Raw genomic sequence first — 21,949 nt, 5'->3', positions numbered from 1 at the left:
ATTGTTATCTGCGTTTTGCCTTTTGCTTTAATATTTTTACTATATAGTATCTGGTTGTTGTTTTGCTAAGATAAGTCACCTTTGCCTCAGGATAGCTTTATAAATAGGATTAGAGTCTCAAAGGCTTTAATTACCCAAGTTAAATAAAAGTTGCTTTCTGTTTCTATGACTTGATGGGAATTCCTAATTATCTTCCCAGTCTCTGCTTTCTTTACTTCCACCTCTTTCAAGGGATGATGGGAGTGAGATGCTTCAGAAGTTGCACCTTGATGGAGCTAGTGGGTTCCTAATTATCATCTCCCTTTCAGGGGTTAAAGAACTATAGAAAGCTTCTAAGCAGAAGAACCAGTGTAGGAAGAGTGCTCCAAGGTCTAGTGGGTCTCATTAAAAATACAACAACAAAACCAGATTTCTCATTATCATTCATTCTCTTCAATTCATAGAACAGTTGCAGGGCTCTGCACACAGTAGCTTTTAATTGATTCTGGAAAGTCTCTTGGTACTAATTTTTAGGTTTCCAGCACTGGACAGAATAATGAAGCTTACAGTAAAGCCAAGGGTACCTGCCATATTATACCACTTCAACCAGAGATGCTAGGAAGTTTCATTATAAATTAGCCATAGTTAGAACTTTAGCCATAGGCTTGGTTTTATGTATCTGTTCTATAACTAATGCTGTCCTATACTAAGCGATAACACAGTTCAGCAGATAGAGAACTGCTAAGTCAGAAGGTCCAGGTACGAGCCTTGTCTCTAACCACAGAAAAAGTAGCTCACTCCTTCAAAATCCACTGAAAATTCTCCAAAGCTTTTTATTCCTGAACTTTTAGAGGAAATTTCCTTATTGAGAATTATCTGCACCAATAAAATTACACAGTAGCTAACCTTACATAATTTTTCAGTATATTCTCTGATTGGACAAATTATTTGACTAATTATTTAATTGAAAAACTGTTTAAAAATTTGAAAAAATTGACAAATATTTAATTTCCTATTTTCAAAATGTTCCCATCCCTCCATATGATGCAAATTTGCACATGTATGTACTCATCTATGCACACACACAAATTCAGTAATTCACATGAATATCAGAATTATCTAATCTGGACAAGGTCTGTGTCATCTCTAAATAATCCCTTTCCAAGAGAAAATGGGGAATATTAGGGGAAATCTGTTCTCTGAGGAGAACCAGAACTGATACCTCTTGGTTGCAAAAACTAAAGCTACTAATAATGTATTTCAGAACAAAAACATAAAGAATGCCATGGTAATTCCCAGGTTGTTATATATGCAGATGAACTCTATCTGGATTAATTAATTCAGAGGAGGTTTCCAAGTGACCTAAAGAACAGTTATTTAAGTATTTCCTTGTCCAAAGGAATCCATAGAAACTTTCCTTTCCCCTAACAAAATGCTATTAAGAACATATATGGGGGGGGCGGAGCCAAGATGGTGGCTTGAAAGCAGCATTCCCTGACAACTCTGACCCCCCAGTCCCCCCAAAAACAAACAAATGAGGGCTCTAGCCAAAATTTAGAGGGCCAGAACCCACAGAATAACTGAGTGATACATTTTCCCAGTCCAAGATTACTTAGAAACTCCTGAGGGAAAGGTGTGCTTCACCAGGACTAGGGGTTGGAGCAGCCCAGCCCAGCCCAGAGGTCACCTACAACAGCTTAAAGGTGTGGTGAGAGAACTGCTGTACCTGCTTGAGACTGGTATGAGGAGCACTGGCCGCAGAACCTGCAGTGAGAATTGGGAGAAAGCATCCTGCACCCCTAGAGAAGGTAAGGGAAGTCTGCAGAGATTTCTCTGCTCTCCCTGGGGAAGGACTCTGCTGTTTGCCTACACTCAGACCCAGGGTGCCCTTTGGGCTTCCTTACTAAAATAGCTGGATCCAGCCGCCTTATAGCCTCAGGGCAGAGGGCAGTGCAGTGGTCATCTACATATCAAAACACAGACAAGAGAGCATAAAACCTTGGAGGAATAAAGGTTCCAGTGGGGTGTCCCCCCCCCAAAAAAAACCCCCAAAGCCTTGGAAGTCCTGTAAATTAGCCTTGGGTTGAGGAAATGAGTAAACAACAGAAAAAGAAGGATCTGACCATAGAGAATTACTTTAGTCCTATGGAAGATCAAAACACATACTCAGATGATGACAAAATCAAAACTTCTGTATCCAAAAACCTGCAAGAGAAACAGAAAATGGGCTCGGACTGTGGATGAGCTCAAAAAAGTCTTTGAAAAGCAATTCTGGAAGGTGGAGGAAAAATTGGGAGGAGAAATGAGAGCAATGGGGAAAAATCATGAATACCAAATCAAAAGCTTAGTGAAAGAAATACAAAAAAAATACTGAAGAAAATAATATGTTAAAAACCAGTTTAGCTTAATGGAAAAAGCAAAACAAAAGACAAATGAGGAGAAGAATGCCTTAAAAAGCAGAACTGGCCAGCTGGAAAAGGAGATAGAAAAGCTCTCTGAAGAAAATAACTCCTTCAAATGCAAAATGGAACTAAAGGAAGTTGATGACTTTGCAAGAAATCAGGAAGAATTAACACTCTTCCAAAAAAGCCAAAAATTAGAAGAAAATGTGAAATATCTCATTGGAAAAACAACTGACCTTGAAAACAGATCCAGAATAAATAATTTGAAAATTATTGCACTATCTGAAAGCCACAACCAGGAAAAAAGCCTAGACTTCATTTTTTAAGAAATAATACAGCAAAATTGCCCTGAGATTCTAGAAGCTGAGGGTAAAATAGAAATTGAGAGAATTCACTAGTCACCCCCCTGAAAGGGATCCCAAAAGAAAAACTTCCAGGAATATTATAACCAAATTCTAAAACTCCCAAATCAAAGAGAAAATTGTAAAAGCTGCCAGAAACAGACAATTCAACTACCAAGGCTCCATAGTCAAGATTACACAGGATCTGGCAGCATCTACATTAAGGGTTCATAGGGACTGGAATATGATATTCCAGGAGGCAAAAGATCTTGGTTTACAAATGAGAATCAACTACCCAGCAAAACTGAACATCCTCTTTCAGGGGAAAAGATGGATTTTCAATGAAACAGGGGACTTTCAAACTTTCCTAGAGACGACCAGAGTTGAACAGAAGGTTTGATCTCCAAGTACAGGACACTGGTGAACCATAGAGGGACTGGAAGAGAGGAACCAACTATGTGGAACTTGATGAGGTTGAACTGTTTGTATTACTACACGGGAAGAAGATATTGATAATTCATATGAACTTTCTCATTTATAAGAGCTGTTAGAAGGAGCATATATAGACAAGACATAGGAAGGAGTAGAATATAATGGTATGATGTGTTAAAGGGATGGAGTCAATGGGCGATGGGGGAAAGTACTGGGAGGAAGGGAAAGGAGATGAAGAAGAAGCTGAGAGATTTCACATAAGAGTAAAAAAAAGCTTTTTCAATGGAGGGGAGGGGGAAAGGCAAGGGGGAATGAGTGAGCCTTCATTCTCATCCAAAAATGGCTCAGGGAGGAAATGACATACACACTTAATAGGGTGAGGAAATCTGTCTTGCCCTGGAGAAGGATGGGAGGAAAGGGATAGGATGAGGGGGAATGGGGGGATGGAAGGGGGAATAGGTGATAGAAGAGAGGGAAGATCGAGGGAGAGGGTACTCAGATGCAACATGCTTGGCCAGGATGAAAGGAGAGAGAGAATAGAATAAATGAGAGTAGGGAGAAATAGAGCAGAGGTAGAGCTAGTAATAGCAACTGTGGGAAAAATATTGAAGCAACTTCTCTGGTGCTCTTATGGTAAAGAAAGCAACTCACCCCAGAGACAGAGCCATTGGAACCTGAAAACAGCCTGAAGTACAAGTTTTTTTTCTCTCTCTCTCTCTGTTCTTGAGGTTTCCCATCTTCTTGGGTGGGGGGCTGAGGGGGTTTATGTTTATTCTTATGTTTACTCCTATAACATTCAATTTACATCAATCTATGGCAAGGAAACAATGTAGAGACTGTCAGACAGCCTTTGGGGGGTGGGAAGGGAGGAGGGGGAAAATTTGTAGAATTCAGAGTCTTGCAAAAAATGATGGGTACATATTACTACGGTATATAATTGGAAAACAAATAAAATGTTTAAAAATTTAAAAAGAAGAACAGTTATGTTGGTAACAACAAAAAGAATGTATATCATTATCCTGACCTAGTTCTTGAACTATATCTGAGCCAGAAGTGACTTTTTTTTGGATTTCTATCACTGTAGAATATAAACTCGAGGTCATTTTTCTGATGCTTTACACAGATTAAAAATTTAATGGATGTTTGCTATCTGTGTAAATGAAAGGATGTATTGTCTTTTGGGCAACTCCAAATCTTTACTAGGATGAACAAATTGGACCTTAGTACACTAGAAAGTATGTAAAATGCTACATGTATAAAAATAAGTTCTAGCTTTTTTTCTATACATGCAAATCCAAGCATATAAAAAATTTTCTTCCATTTTATATATATATATATATATATATATATATATATATATATATATATATATATGATTTTGCTTTGAAATAAACATTTTCTTTCCTTTATCTCTATTTTCCTTGTCTTAAAAAAATGTATGGCGCCCACTGGTATAGCTCTGCCCTTTCAATATATTCTTAAATTCTAATCTCCCTAACTCAAGAGGGTTTATTTACCTTGCTACATTATGATATGATTTATAAAATAACAGAAGAGATAAGAATTCTGTTACTATTGTAGGAGAATTTCATGTTAGAAAGTAATTATAACAACCTTAATTGAGCTCTGAGCTACCCATTTATAGCCAAAGTCTTCTTTAATAGCAGGAGGAAAGCCAGGGATGCACTCAAATGAGAGTTTTTGCCAGTCTCATTCTTGTGACTAAAGAGGGAAGATAATAAGCATTTTTAAATGCTTACAATTATTAATCACTTTACAAATAATTTGATTGTCATAACAAGCTTGTGAAATAGAGCTTCCCATTATCTGCATTTTACTGTTGAGTAAACTGAGGCATAGAATAATGACTTCACTTAGGTCACTTGACTATTATTGAAGCCAGAGGAATTCAGGGCTTTCTGACTCCAGGTACAATGTTCTATCTATTATTTCTCCTGTAAAGGTAGGAATGGAGTTAAATATTTATTAGTTATTTCAAAACTATGCAAAGCATTCATTTTTATCCATCCTTTACCTAAGAACTATTTAAATAGGCATTATATATATTTTATAAATTGCAATTACGATTCAGGGGCAATCAAATCCATTTCATCATCATTCTTTGAGGCATATTTGTTCCCTCCTAGAACAAATACAGTTTTAAAACAAGCATATGGAAGCTCACTTGACCCTTAAAGGGAATACCAATTGCACCATGGCTCATTTTTTATTAATTCTTTAGTTATAGGTGCTTTTGTTATGAATGGAATGCCTTAGGTGGAAGAAAAGGTAAATTTGTCACAAGAAAATGAAACTGTCTGCATTACAAACACATATTATTATTTTTGGTCTTGCTTTGCTGGTGCAATGTAGACATTATATCAAGTGGGCTCAAACAGTGGAATAAATGATATTTCAGTTTCCCTACTTTCCTAAGTGATCTTTACTTTTGTTATTCTATTTAACTGTACTGCTGCTAAAAAAAATAGAGAGAGAGAGAGAGAGCCCTAAGTTAATGTATTAGCATTAGGGATAAAACAAAATGACCAGGGACGGCTAGGTGGCACAGTGGATAGAGCATCAGTCCTGGAGTCAGGAGGACCTGAGTTCAAATGTGACCTCAGACACTTAATAATTACCTAGCTATGTGGCCTTGGACAAGTCACTTAACCCCATTGCCTTGTAAAAAAAAATCTAAAAAAATAAATTAATTAATCAGTTTCTAAAGTTGTTACAGTGCTTCTTTTACATGAAGTTTTTCTAGATCCCTACAACTATTAATTTCCTGTGTCCCAAACAACTTTCTATTTAAATACATCATATACCTTTATATATATATATATATGTATATATGCGTCTATACTATAAACAGTATACACACATATATTACTTATATAGTGTTTATGTATTTGTTAAAATTATATTTATCTTGTATATATTTTTGTACTTGCTATTTCTCCCATTAGAATGAAAATCCATAGTAGAGAGGGACTGTTTCTGTTTATCTGCTTGTATGCCCAGTCAAACAGTGCTTGGCTTTTTAATCAATAAATCAACCAAGAAATCAATCAATCAATCAAAATTTATGAAGTGCCTCATATTCTAGAATTATGCTAAGCATTTGGAATACAAAAAGAGGCAAAAGACAATCCCTACCCTCAAGGAGACAGCATATGTGTGTGTGTGTGTGTGTGTGTGTGTGTATATATATATATATATATATATATATTTATACATATGCATAAAATAATTATCTATCCAGATTTACATCAGTATGTCAGGATATATATATATATATATGTGTGTGTGTGTGTGTGTGTGTGTGTGTGTGTGTGTGTGTGTATGTGTGTATATATATATCTATATATAGATGCATATATCCCTACATACATGCATATATTGTATGGATAAATTTGTGTATCTCTCTCTCTCTCTCTCTCTCTCTCTCTCTCTCTCTCTCTCTCTCTCTATATATATATATATATATATATATATATGATATATATATGTATGTATATATGATAAATAAATATTTACAAATATTTATTGATTGATTAATTGCTTCAGAATCACAATATAAGGGTCAGATTCCACTACTTACTACACCCCACTAAAAGTAACTAACTTATTGCCTGAGTCAATCAATAAAAATTATATGGGAATTAGGCCAGTTTACCACCTTGAATCAATCAAAGTCATAATTTGGAAGATTTGGACAAATCTTAAGGAATAGTCAGTGAGAGCAAGGAAAGTGGATTGGTAGTCAGGAAGATCTGAGTTCAAATTATATCTGAGACACATTGACTGTAATCCTGAGCAAATCATTTGATCACTCTTAGATAATTTTATCATCAGTTATATAAGGATAATGAGAGCAGGTACCTTAAAGTGTTATGAAGGCAGAAATTTTAAAGTTCCCAATAAATGCCAATTATTGTTATTTCAAAAGCAGTCATTCCATGAATTTGGAAGTAGAAAGAAAGGCGTGGGGTCATACAGAATTCAGCCAGGTACCTCTATCCCAGAGAACCCAGGAAAGGGAGAAAAAACAAACTAGAAATGAGCTGTGGCAGAGAAGGAAGATAATAAAGCCATCCTCCACTCTAAAAGCATTTTAGAACAAAAGATGTGGGCTGATGTTACCAATGTACCCATTTAACAAAAAGCTAAGGGGACTGTTTAGGAAGGTCAGCTTTTCCCCCAACTTCTTTTTCTGTTGCTTGTATTTCCACAGTAAAATAATCTTCTGTTTCATTACTCAGACATTTCCAGTAACTTGAATTTTGTCTCAACCACAAGAGTCCAGGGGATCACTAGAGACTGATATAAATGCAAACTTAGGCCAAAAGCCCAACCTTTGCCTTAATGTTAGGCATTTTCCAAACTTGAAACTGGGAGCAATTGTTCAAATTTTGTATAAAATAAACTGGCTAAAATCACATAGACAAGAAGGGCCATTACAATGTCTCCAGGAAAATCTAATTATTATTGCAATAGGATATTATAGCTAGAAAGGAGGATGAATAAAGTTTTCATGTAGAAAAATGGAACTTAGACTGAACTTTGAAATAAGCTAGGTTATTCTCAGAGATGAAGGTGAAAAAGAACATGGGCATGGAGGACAGTAATTTGTAATGAAATCAAAACTATCTCTACAGTAATTGCCAACAATATTTTAACTAATACATATCCTTGGACTTATTACTTTTAAAACAATGAAGAATATTATTCTCATGTTGTTGGTTTCAGTTTTCTAGGTACAACAATTTTTACTCTTCCACCACTAAGAGAACTGAATATAATAGAAAATTATAAAATAATATAGTTTAATATATGTATATATTATATAATTAAAACAATATAGTAAAAATATCTTCATTGGTTTCCTTATCTGATTTCATTGTCTTCCAAATCCCAATTCATTGGTTTAGCTGGTTAGTCTTTTAATTTGTTTTGCTTTGCAGTGGCCTAACCATAGAAAAGTCTATTTTTAGTGTTGAAATATCTTTATCTTTTATCTTTCCATTCATTAATTTCCTTCATTTTCTTGTTCTACTGCAACTTTATAATGAGTCTAGTCTAATATTTTTTTTTTCTGTAATGGTAGGCTATCTTGAGCTACCTTGACACCATTCATTTCTCTTTTTTCACTTTTTTCACATTTATTTTTTAAGTAAAATTTTGAATTCCAAATTCTTTACCTTTCCTCCTCCCTAGGACGGTGAGCAATTTAATATGGGATATATGTGTGTGTGTGTGTGTGTGTGTGTGTGTGTGTGTGTGCACACGTGTGTGTATGTGTGTTCAAATCTAGCCTCAGACACTTGATACTTGCTAGCTTATGACCTTGGGTAAGTCACTCAACCCTGATTGTTAGGCCCTGATTATTATCTAGCTATTGGACTCAGATGACTTTGGAGAAAAAAGTGAGGCTACTAACTTAGCATAGCCCCCCTCACTCAAATCCTAGTCATGTGCTAGTCATGGCATTGATGATTTCCTTGATGTTATGCTCTTCTTCATCATAACATCATCATAAATGTATTTATCTATGCAATCATGTAAAATATAATTATGTATTAGTCATGCTGTATAAGGAAAAAATAATCAGAGGAAAATCTATGAAAAAACATTTTTATAGTGAAAATAGCATGCCTTGGTATACATTCAGACTCTCTAATTCTTTCTGTGCATGTGGAAAGCTAAATTATCTGCATTCAGAAACCACAGAACTTGTCACCTCTTCCTATCAACAATTTACCCCAATTTAATCACCATTTAGTTTTCATCCTCAAACATACATTTCTTATCTGAAGTTTTTCTGTTTACTTATTCCACTATTAACCTTCTGAAAGGTCAACTTACCTGTTGAGTCCCCTCTCCTGGACCAGCCTCTTTCAGTGGGTGTTCCACCTCCTTTTCTATTGCGTAATATTTAATCGCAGTAGTGGCCTTAATGTTTCCATCACAGTAGACATTTACATTGACAGAACCAGCAGGGAAATCTTATAAAATACAAATAAGAATGAGAATTGAATATAATTCACATCCCACATTATCATGTAATTTTGAAGAAAAGATACAAAGTTTGCAACCTATGCATAAAGATTTCACAGTAATCCTAGCAGAAGCCTTTTAAAATTGGGTCTTTTATTTCAACTTCAGCACTGGTAAGAAAATCTATACTTGTAACTCCTAAAAGTCATAGGAACCATAAGAATGCTGTTTCAAACCAGAAAAACAATGAAGTAGAATTCTTCCTCCTACTAATCAACCCGCCCTCTTGGAATAGATGATCTATAATTACCCTTTTAATGCATAATGTAAATGCCCATGAGAGGCTCAATCATTTATCAGAAAGAGTGCATTTGCTACTAATTTACTGAAATAACTTCCCTTAGTTATAGGCAAGATTCTTAAACTTTGGAATGATAAGTGGAAAATGAAATTTCACAATTTACATTCCAATTACTTGGAGTGAAAAAGTCTTGAGTGAATTATCTCAAGGTCTACTACTTAAGCCCTTCTAACTCCATAGAAGTATATAGCACGAACTAGCTGTGTGACCTTGGCAAGTAACTCAACCCTGATTGCCTCCTATTCAGAATCATCTCCAGTCCTCCTGCTTCTTATCTAGCTATCGGTGTGGCAGAAGCCTTTTAAAATTGTGAGCTCCATAGTGTCACACCAACTGCATCATATTTCTTACTAGGCCACCACAATGTTCAAGTTGCTTCAATATTTCTGGGTATTTTTTGTTGTTGTTGTTTTTGCAAGGCAATGGGGGTTAAGTGACTTGCCCAAGGCCACACAGCTAGGTAATTGTTAAGTGTCTGAGCCCGCATTTGAACTCAGGTCCTCCTAACTTCAGGGCAGGTACTCTATTCACTGCACCACCTGGCTGCCCTGACTTAAACTTCTGATGGCTTTATGAAAGCATAATCATGGGTAGACATTTAAGTGGGAAAGATTTCAAGAGGAATTATTTTTAAACAGAACTTGAAATCATTTTCATTTTAATGGAAAATACCCCTATATTTCTGCAAAGAGAGATTTGCTAAAATAGAACTGATAATAGTCTGGAAAGCAAGTGAGTCAGCAAACATCAAAACTGCTCTCCGTCACTTGATAAAGGTCTGGACACATTCAAGAGCTCTATGTGGCCAATTATCAATAGTTAATTAATAATTAATTGTTAATGATAATAATTAGCAAAATAATCATAACACTAATAATAATAATAATAATTTTTTTCTCTTTGTAGAGGCATTGAAGATTCCTTTGTAATATTTCCATGGAAAATCACAGGAACTCGGGTCAGTCCTGATTGAAAAAGAAGTAGTGCTATTGAGGATGAAGGCTAAACATCCCTTTCTCCCTTTCAGAATGACTCAGTCAGCCAATATGCAGTAAATAGGCAAAGTAAGATAGCATCAATCATGGGGTGTTTTAAAGAAAATAGAAGGTGAAATTCCCATTAAGGAACAAACAACTTAATAGATGGGGGAAGAGAGGAAAGAAGAAAATATCAGGATTGGGACATGTGAGCAGAAGCCACAATCATGAGCAGATTTGGAAGCAAGAATTCAATCTTTAAAAAATTCAGTGAATCAATTGACAAATAGTTATTAAGCACCTACTGTGTGCTAGCTATGTGCTTTTGAAGAATGGAGACATTGTTTTGCAAAAGGTAGAGAGAATATATTAAAAATGAAAGAGGCAGCTTGGGAAAAAGTAATGAGGCAGGAAAACATTATCCCACTATTGCTGGGTAGAGCTGGCTTTATTTGTAGAAGAATGCTTGGGCTATGATGTTTAAGATATGATGGCATTTGGCAGAAAAGAAAAATAAATGGACAAACAAATCAGGAACCAGGATATATCTAAAATTATTGATTCATTTCCATTTCAACTCCTCAATATGCAACATTTTCATAGGAGATAAAGTATATAGAAACGTGTCCAACATTATAGACCTTGTCATTCGAAAAGTTTGGATTAAAGTTTGGAGTAAAGCTAAGATTTGGATATAAATATTAATCTCAAATGAACACCACTGGCAATGGTTTTTTTTTTGTTTTTTGTAAAAATATCCTCAGTAATATTATTTATTTATATTAGAATGTTTTTATTTGTTGAGTGGATATCATAAAATGAAGAGATAAATTATTGCATCTTCATAATTTCAAAAAATATGATCATCGAGCAAAGTAGGCCAAACATAGATTCATACCATTAGTGATATTGCTCCATGGTTATAGAGAAAAGAAATATCTGTAATGGGACACATAAAGGATGAGACTACTGAGGAAGTCACTGTCCTTTATGTTCTTAGTCTCCTCATCTGTTGAATGGGGAAGGAGAGGGGTTAGATGGTCCCTAAGATTCCTTTCAATCTCTAAATCTATGATGTTAAATGGTAATAATTTTGATACGTAGAAAAGCTAATACACTCTCATCGGAGGAATAGAAAAAAATTATTTGGAAATCAGAGGGCCTGGCTTTCAGTTTGGTCATATCACTTTAATTCTCTGGACCTTAATTTCTTCAACTATAAAATCAGAGAACTAAAGTAGATGATCTCAAAGTTTCCTTTTAGATTTAACACTTTATCATTGTACAGAAAACCCCAATGTTCTCATGGGAGTTATTGTACTGTTTTCTGTCTTCACAATTTTCAGTCTATCTTGGCATACTGGAAATGACCTGCTAAATAATTAAATATAGGGAATTTAATCCAAAGAAATCCCCAAATAATTAGACATTTCATTTTTTAATCTGTAAAAGGGATATGTATATATATATATGTATACATATGTATACATACATATATATACATTGATATACAAAATTTAAAAGTGGTTTTTAAGATCTTTGGAATTTCCATAGTCTGAAAAGCTGCCTCCATTTGAGGGAAAGCAGTTATATAGCCCAGTCCCATCTGGTGGACATTAATCTTTGAGTTTAATTCTTTGAGTTTCTATGGGAACCAATGTGGATCTATTGTGTTTAGATCTTTGGTTTTTGTATGTTCATCCTGAAATGAAGCTATGTGGCTTCAAAAAATGTGAGTCATATCTCAAAGAGTAACATGAGTTAGCTCTTCATTAAGTATGCCTCCTCCAAATTATGAAATTTAAAAAAGAATTTTTACAACGAAATAAGACTGCTTTTTGAAAGAAATCAACAGAATATCTGCATAATTTAAATGTAATGTCACTTGCCTGAAAATATTTCTCAGTCTTTACCAATTCATTCCAATTCAGCAAAAATACATAAAATATTGTAAATGAAGCGTTTTGTTTTGACTTTGAATAAAAAAGCAGTTATTCCTATCCTTAAGAAGCTTATAATCCACAATATACAGCTTATATGCAATTAAGTAAAATTATCTGAAGTAAGAGAAAGAGCTAACAACTTGGGGAATTAGGAAAGGTTTCAAGAAAGAGAAAATACATGAGGTTAACAATAAAAGCTTGAAAGGGACCTGAGGAGAGAATGCATTCTAGGCAAAGGGAATATTTATACAAATGGATGGAGGTAAGAACTAGAATGAGCTAATAATTCAGTTTATCCAGAACACGGAGCATGATGGAGAAGATTGTGAGAAAATGTTGAAAAGGCAGATTGGACCTAACTGTAGAAGGACTTAGGATGAGGGAGATGCAAACATGCTTGTAGGCATTGAGGGAAGCACCAATAGACTGAAAGGGCTGAGGCAGTGATTGTGGAACTTAAAATTTTTAAAAACAATGTAAATATTTTATTTTCATTTAATTGGGAAAAATAAAATATTAAGTAAATAAAAAAGAAAAACGTTAACAGAAAAAAATGAAAGAGGGAAATTCAAAACCAATGAAGAAATAAAGTTTTAGAAAAAAAAAAGAAGGGAAGAACTGGAATGGTACTAAAGATGTGACAGTGAGGGAAGGAGTGTCTGCTTTGGAAAGGAAAATCCCATCAGATTTAAAGAACTCCAATTAAATGAAACTAAAAAATATATACAAGATATGACTTCAAATATCAAATTGTCTCAATAAAATAACAAACTATTACTCTGGGCAACATAAATTACACTTCTTGACTTTTATCCACTGAAAATAGCTTGGAGGTAAAATAACTTTCCCTCCTTTTTTTCCCATATCTCAATGGCAACATTTCTCACCCTCTCCTCCTTTGCTCCAAAGAAGAGATGATAGGTGAATAAATATAAATTTGGAAGGGAGCTGAGAAATCATTTCATCCAACCCCTTCATTTACCTGAAGAGGAAACCCAGGCTTAGAGAGTTGAGGTCACTTGAACATAGTACAATTTGTGTTTGGTCAAGCAAAAATTTGAACCTCTAGCTGGATGATGGCAGATTGTATTGGCAGATGATAAACTATTCATCATTTAATTTATACAATAAGAAAATATTGAGCCTGTCTTACATGCTACACCATACTCATCTCTTCCTTAAAGTTCATGCTCCTTCTAATCAGCTTTTTATCCTATAGCCCCACTCCTTTCTCAACTCACCTATCTCAACTCACCTATCATACTAATAGGAACATGGCTCTCCTAGGCAGACATCAGATTCCTTGCAACTTTCTCATTAGGAAGCTATTATTTCTTCCAATCCCCTGACTCATACAAAGTCAATCAAGAGGTAATGCAAATCCCATTTTTCTGACTAATGTTTCTGATTCATATCTCTATCACATTCTTCAGTGATATCTTATCACTTGAAATCCATGCAAACCCTCTTTCCATCTTATTTTTGATACCTATGAACAGTTATAGAAGATGGGAGCACAGGCATGTAGGAATAAATATCAGCCCTGTCCGATAAAAATTTGTTGCCAGTACTAAAACTCAGAATGTGCAGAGTCTGACTGAAAAACAAAACAAAACAAAAAGAACAAAACACTTGCTTTTGATGGAAGGGATAATGATAGCTTGATGATAAAAAGGAAAGGGGGTGGGGATTAATTTTGCCAGAGGGCACTTCAACCAGGAGTATAAACCTTGCAATGCTGTGTGAAAAGGGTCAGAAGATTTTTCTCTTTTAATTCAGACATCAGAACCTGTAGTGTTTTGCAGAAGAAATATTCCTTACCCATATTAATGCAAGGTTTTGTTGGTTCAAAAATTTTTGAGGCACAATTAAGGTAATAGAGATTCACATTTTAAGTATTTGTATTTACAGTCTCTCAAAGGAGAAAGCAGATTTAAGGAATGTGTGTAAGCTCCCAATCTGCATTAGCAATAGGGAATGGAAATTTTGGAAACTCAGATGATCAACCTACCCATTAGAGACACTATTTCCATGGGGAGCCAACGGCAACCTCTGGGTTCTCCAGAATAAAAAAAAAGTGCAACATAACTCTAGAACCATATTTCCAGCAATATAGAAGGGCAGAGAAATGAGTTATGGATACAACATATGGATACAACTTTATGGGGCCAGAGAAGAGTCTTTAAATGGAAATGGTGGTAGAAGGAACACCCAAAACTAGATACTGTTTACGAGACATTGTGAATTGCCTTTGCCATACATGTATCCTAAGTGCTTCAATAATATTGTTTAGTTTTTTTTGATAGCACTCTTTCCATGAATAACTTGTGTGTGTGTGTGCGTGTGTGTGTGTGTGTGTGTGTGTGTGTGTGGGAAAGTGAGCCTAGACTTATGGAGGGAATATTTTATACTTACTATTCCTACTATAACATATTAATAAATGTCTTTGCTAATTTTAGAATCTATTTAACCAATTCTTTAGATGAGGCATATTAGTAGGGGCTCATGAGCTGTAGTATTAGTCTGAAAGTGGACTTCTAAAACTTAACAGCTATCCTCTCGGAAACCAACATTTTATTATGAGAACTAGGTAGGGAAGTATTAAGGGTGCATGTTGCAAGAGGGAGTTACATGTGTTCAATAATCTCTAATAGTCTTCCAAAACCATTTGATAATCTTTCTCCTCTTGTCTTGCTATATCTATACCTCATTCTCCACAATTTTTTCAAAACCTTTTTTCAAGTCTCCTTCCTCCAACTCCACCCACATAATTAATACTTAAAGCAGATGACTAAGCTTCCTACTTCACTAAGAATACTGAGACCATATAACATGAACTTGTTCAGTCCGCCCTTTTCACTTAAGTGTCTCAGCATTATTCTCTACTCTCTCCTACTTCCCTTTGGCTACCATTGTTGGTTCTTCATCCTCAGCTATGATCCCTAATGTGGGTGTTCTTCATCCATTTTTTTTTCCTTATTCACTCCCCTGAGACTTCAGCTAACATCTCTAATGCTACCTGAATCTCCCTTGAACAGAATATGAGCTCCTTCAGAGAAGACATTTTTGCTTTAACATTTGTATGCTTAGAAGTGATGAAAGTACTTGGCATGTAGTAGGAGTATAGTAAATGGGGCAGCTAGGTGGCATAGTGAATCGAGCACTGCCCCTGGAGTCAGGAGTACCTGAGTTCAAATCCAGGCTCAGACACTTACTAATTGCCTAGCTGTGTGACCTTGGGAAAGTCACTAAACCCCATTGCCTTAAATTTAAAAAAAAAAAGGAGTATAGCAATTGCTGAGTTACATTTAATCTCTCTTCTAGGCTCTAAACTCATACTTCCAACTATAACTATAGATAGGGGCAGAGAAATGTGGTATGGGATACAACATTGGAATTCCCTACACTTATGCAGCTAGAGGTCAAGAAAGAGTCTTAGAAGCAGTAGGAAAAATAATAGGGGAAAACCCCAAAATCAGAAGAGAATAAATTAACAGTAAAAAAAGAGGAGGAAGTTAGCATCATAAAGGGGAGGTAGAAATCCAAAATTATTGCATACCAAACTTGAAAATCCTATGATTTTTCTTCCTGGTATGCTAAAGTTATAATTCTAAAATCAGGAAACATGAAACTGGCATCTCCTTTTAAATTTGAGATTTGGAAAACTTTTGGCTTATTTCTCTACTTCTCTATTGCTGCACCGTTCTCCTTCCATGAAAGTGAGTGTCAAAGTTGGGTTTCTAGATTTGATGCATATATTTTCCCAGAAATATTATTTTAGACCTATTTGCTTGATAGTCCTACCTAGTGTTCTTAACTGAGAAGCTGCTCTCATGATTTCAATTCCTATTTCTACACCCTTGATTCTTAGATCTAATTATATAGTCATAATCTCTTTATCTTTCTCTGTCTCTGTCTCTCTATGTTTCTGTCACTGTCTCTGAATGTGTGTCTGTCTCTCTCTGTCTGAAAGACAGGAAGGAAGGAAGGGATGGAAGGGAATGGAACTCTGTCATGAAATGTTCTCTATTAATCCTCTGGAATCATTATTGATCATTTAGTTGATCAGCATTATTACAAGGTTCTCAAACATAATTTAATGTTCAAGATAACTTTTTTTTTTTAGGTTTTTGCAAGGCAAATGGGGTTAAGTGGCTTGCCCAAGGCCACACAGCTAGGCAATTATGAAGTGTCTGAGACTGGATTTGAACCCAGGTACTCCTGACTCCAGGGCTTTATCTACTTTATCCACTACGCCACCTAGCTGCCCCCCCCTCAAGATAACTTTTGATGGACTCCAAACCCAAGTAAGCTTGCATTTATAATGGACTTCTTATGAGGTAATTTTTTAGATTTTGGTGCTTGTCCAAATATTGGCAGTGGGGGTGGGTGGGTGGGTGGAAAATCCATCTAGAGTTCGAGTGCTTGTGTGGTTTATGAAACTGCAGGCAGATTGCAAAATATGATAGTTGTCTTCATGATTACAATATGAAAATCAGGAGTAAACTATAGAAGGAAATGATCCTAAATGAATGAAGCAGCCAAGGAGAAAAGTATTGTCTACTATGCTTAAAACATAACCACTAAAAACAGAGCACAATTTATCAGTTCTTAAATGGAATTCAAATAGTACTCCTCACCTTATATTGTAATAAATTCAATAACTTTATCCTGGCATTTAATAGCTAAGCTATGTTAAAAGAACAATATTAAAAGGAGTCTAAATGATATTGGAAATGCCGATTGTCACTTCACCACACAAGCACAAAATAGTGTAATCTAGTTTTCCATAAATGACAAAACTTCATGTTTTCAAATCAATATTAGTAACACTCTGTAGGTACAACCCAAATACAGGAAACACCTGGCAGAATATTTTGAGCTATGTAGAGAAGTGAAACTATAATAAAATCACTGAAAAGAAAATTATTCATTCTGCCTCCCCCCCCCCCACTCAAAACTGGAAAGAACATTAGGGTTGTTTATTATGCCTCCCCCCTACTCAAAACAAACAACACTGCTCTTACCTAAAGCTTTCATACACCTGACCGTCTTGTTCCAAAGAGGTGGCTGAATTCTAACACATTTGCTGTCCGTAGAAAATTCAATTTCAATGTTGTCACTAACTATTTCATCTTTTAAAAGAATGAATATGTCACCAGGCTCCTATAATAATAAAAAAAAAGCATACCAATCAACCTTTGCCAGCTCTCATACTAATCAACCACCTAAAATATTAGTTAAAATGGTTATTGACAATGATCCTAAAATCTTTCAATGAATTCTCTTTCTTATCTTATTGGGAATATCAATATAGGTGCATTATAATGGGTGCTACCTACACTCCTCAGGGCTTTGGGGTCAAGATAAATCATATTGTATGAAAAGCCCTACACAAAATTAAGTTATCATTAGCAATATTAACTGTCCTCAAGTCTTTATAGTCATGTGAATCAACTTGTTACATTCAAATATTTTTTTTTTTAGATTTTTGCAAGGCAAACAGGGTTAGGTGGCTTGCCCAAGGCCACACAGCTAGGTAATTATTAAGTGTCTGAGCTCACATTCAAACTCAGGTCCTCCTGACTTCAGGGCCGGTACTCTATCCACTGCACCATCTAGCCACCCTTGCATTCAAATATTTTTAACAATTTAAGCTATTACTAAACATAAAGAAAAATAATCAAACATAAAATAAGGAGAAATTCTAACAAATCCTTTGCATTTTAGTTAAAAAATCATCATAACTAAATAAATAAGCAAAACAATCTAACTTTAAAGTCTAAGATTCTTTTATTTTTGTGCTATTATACTATCATATGTGTATTATAGTTTGATATTATTATTATATGCTTATGCAAACATATGTATACATACATTCAAATGTGCAAGCATTTTATATGCAAGTGTAAGTATGACTGTATTCCATTTTATAAAAATGTGTGTGCATGTTTATGCATGTATGTATACATTTATACCTATATTTGCATGAATGTATTATATACCTACACATACACAGATATGCACATAAAACTATATATGTATAATATACATATATGCACACAAATATTAATTCATTCATACATGCATATGGACATATGTACACATACCTTCATTCACAGATATACAAATACACTTATCCACTACCTACCTATTTATCCATCTAATCTCTCTAGTTCTAATCTATCTCTGTTTATCTCTAGATCTAATCTATCTCGTCATACACATTCATGCATGCATATCCAGCTACACTTTTCTACCCACCTTATCTCTCTCTCTCTAGTCTTTCCAATTCTATATAATCTATCCAGTCTCTCTATCTGTCTCGTTTATCTAAGCTATATACAATCAATGTCTATTAGAAAACACTTGAATACAGATCTTCCTGACTCTAAAGTTAGTTCTTTGTCAACTCTATTGAGCTGCTTTTTAGTATGTCTTCTTTTTAGTTTTTTTAATTTGGAACAAGAATAATATTGAGAAATATAATTTTTATGTATTTTGAAATAATTTTAATTATGTAGGAATTTTATAAAGTTGTATTTCTTTTATTTACAGCCCCTCATGAATGAAGAATATAATCCTTTCCCCAGTATTTCTCTTCTTTCCTCTTTCTTTGATCTTGTGACTTTCTCTTTTACTTTATTCTAGCCCAGTCCATTAAAATGACTTAGAAAAGTTGATGGTTAACAACTCTTGTTCTCATCATGCTCCTTCCATCTTCTCCCATTCACAGAGCTCTGACTTTACCCTGAAGACTCTGCATATCTGGCCATTTTCTTTAATATTGGACACATTTTTTTTACTCCAACCAGGACAAGGAGTAGCCATATATAGCTTACTCTCCACCCTCCTTCCAAATCTTCCCTCTGCTGTTATAACTCAACAACTTCTTTCTTTTCAGCTTAGTCCATCCACATCCAGCTCCTGATTGGAATTATCTGCTGTCCTTCATTCTCTTGTCTTCTATCCTAGCTTACAATCTTGCTCTTCAACTGCTGCTCTTATTTTAGGGGACTTCAATATAATGTTGACCTTCCCTCAAATACCCTGACCTCCAAATACTTTCTGCAATACACCAGTGTTGACATCCTCTCCTACTGAACATTCTCTCCATTATGTTCTTTTATTTTTATTTTATACTGCTTTATCCTAGCTGGCTGTATGCTTGTCTACGTTCTCCTCATTACTTTCTATCTCCTATAGTGATTGTACTGAGCTCTAGTCATATACATATATGTGTATGTGTGTGTGTGTATATGTATATATATACACACATGTATATACATATACATACACATACACATATACATATACATATACATATACATATACATATACATATACATATACATATACATATACATATACATATACATATACATGTAAAATATCACATCAATTCCCATGGCTTTTTTTTGTTTGTTTATTTTGTGGGACAATGGGGAAAAATGATTAGCACAAGGTCACACAGCTAGTAAGTAAAATAAGTCTGAGGTCACATTTGAACATTTGAACTCAGGTCCTCCTGACTCCAAGGCCAGTGCCCTATTCACTGAGCCACCTAGCTGTCCCCATGACTTCATTTCTTGATGAATATAATGTCTAGATCTATCATCCATCTATTCATCCATCCATCCATTCATCTATCCATCCATTTCCTATCTCCTATTTCTCTATCTACGTACCTACCTATCTAGACGATGATAATGTCAAATCTACATTTAATCCCAATATGGTAAATAATCAATCAAACATTTTTATGTGCCAGGTACTATGTTAAACATTTAGTAGATAGAGGAGAAAAACAATATTTCTGTTTACAAAGAAATATATTCAAGGAAAAGATACAATGTGGAAGAAAAGATAGTTACATGCTAACAATTATATATTAAAATAGAATAGCAAGTTGGACATAACAGATTTTCAGTTTCATGCGAAATTTTTTTTTTAATTTTGCCATGTTATGGAAACACTCATTTTATTATTTAAATTCAGAACAAAGTAAGTAATTTTTAAAATGGAACAATAGCTTTCTATAGATGGTTTCAGTTGAGCTGAATCTTGAGTGGAGCCAGGGATCTTTGTAGCAGAGATAAGCGGACAGAAGATTTCACCCTAGATAAGGCCTTCAAGTTCTCTTGACCTGCAATAGCACCCCAATATATTTTCTAGCTTCTAGCTTCTTCCCCTTCAATCAATATTCTGTCCAGTTGCCAGTGGTGTTTCAGAATAGTTCTGACCATGTCATGCTTTTTGATATAAAAGCTGTAGTGGCTTCTAATTTTCACAAGTATGCAATACAAACTTTCCTATCGGATAGTCCTTCACAATCTGGTTCCAGTCTTCCATTCTAAACTTTTTACACATTACTGTTCTTTTTTTTTTTTTTATCAGTTTTTGCATTCTAACCAAATCGTTCCACTTGTTCCTCAAACACAATATTTCAACTCCAATATCCATGTTTTGTTCTGTTTTTCTACAATGTCTGGAATCCATAATCTCCTCACTTTTACTGATTGAGAATCCCTAGTACTCTGTAATGTTCTGATTAAATATCACATTCTACATGAGACCTTTCATGATTCCTATTCACCCACTCGAGTACTGTACTAACTACCTTAAGAATTGTTTTGCATTTATTTCATATATATATATATATGTATATATATATACATATATATATATATATATATATATATATATATATATATATAATTACTTAGTGGTGGATGTCTCTTCTCTCCTAAGTCTAAGATTAATCATAGCCCTTCTGTTTTACAGGAGTCAGTGTTCCCTAATAATAAAACAGCCAAGACTGTTCCTTTTGCAAGGAATTCATTTTCCCCTACATTCAAGAAGTTGTGGTATTCTTTCAAAAACAGTCAGTGAAATGGCAGCCCTTGTATTGGTTTTCTAGGCCAAGGAAAAACCTCCTTTCCCCTTCACTAATTACCTTGGAGTTTTATCTTCTCATATTTCAGATGAGCCTGATTCTAAGAATTGTAGTCTCTTTTTTTTGACTAATATTCACAAATTTCAGATGCATGTATAGTCATGAAACTCTAATCGGATTTAAAAATATATTTTTTATTTATTTCACTAAATATTTCCCAATTATCTGGAAATTTTAAAAATTATTTTAAAAGTTTTGTCTTGGCGACAGCTAGGCGGCACAATAGATAGAGCACCAGCCCTGGAGTCAGGAGTACCTGAGTTCAAATCCAACCCAGACACTTAATAATTACCTAGCTGTGTGGCCTTGGGCAAGCCACTTAACCCCATTGCCTTGCAAAAAAATAAAAAGTTTTGTCTTCAGAATTGATTTTTTCTTCCTTCCCCTTCCCCCTTTTTGAGAACTCAAGTAATAATATATATGTATATACATATATATATATGTGTGTACATATATATATATATATATATATATATATGTATATATATATATATCTGAAGTAATGCAAAAAAATTATTCCATATTGGTCATGTCACCTAAAAACTCCACCAAAATACAAAA

The 21,949-nt window shown here is 34.6% G+C and overlaps 1 protein-coding gene across 1 annotated transcript in view; it reads right to left on the bottom strand.

Moving 5' to 3' along the window:
- BANK1 (B cell scaffold protein with ankyrin repeats 1) overlaps positions 1-21,949 on the bottom strand; it is a 485,960-nt gene that overhangs the window by 327,492 nt on the left and 136,519 nt on the right. Inside the window, exons 4-5 of the mRNA XM_074228107.1 lie at positions 17,460-17,598; positions 9,020-9,159 (exon numbers count right to left, since the gene is read on the bottom strand). Coding sequence (XP_074084208.1) covers positions 9,020-9,159; positions 17,460-17,598 — 279 coding nt within the window. The remainder of the gene's footprint in view (positions 1-9,019; positions 9,160-17,459; positions 17,599-21,949) is intronic.

The sequence above is a fragment of the Macrotis lagotis genome, chromosome 3 (genome assembly GCF_037893015.1).
Source record: "Macrotis lagotis isolate mMagLag1 chromosome 3, bilby.v1.9.chrom.fasta, whole genome shotgun sequence".
In the NCBI taxonomy this organism is placed as follows: domain Eukaryota; kingdom Metazoa; phylum Chordata; class Mammalia; order Peramelemorphia; family Peramelidae; genus Macrotis; species Macrotis lagotis.
This window is presented reverse-complemented; position numbering and strand designations above follow the sequence as displayed.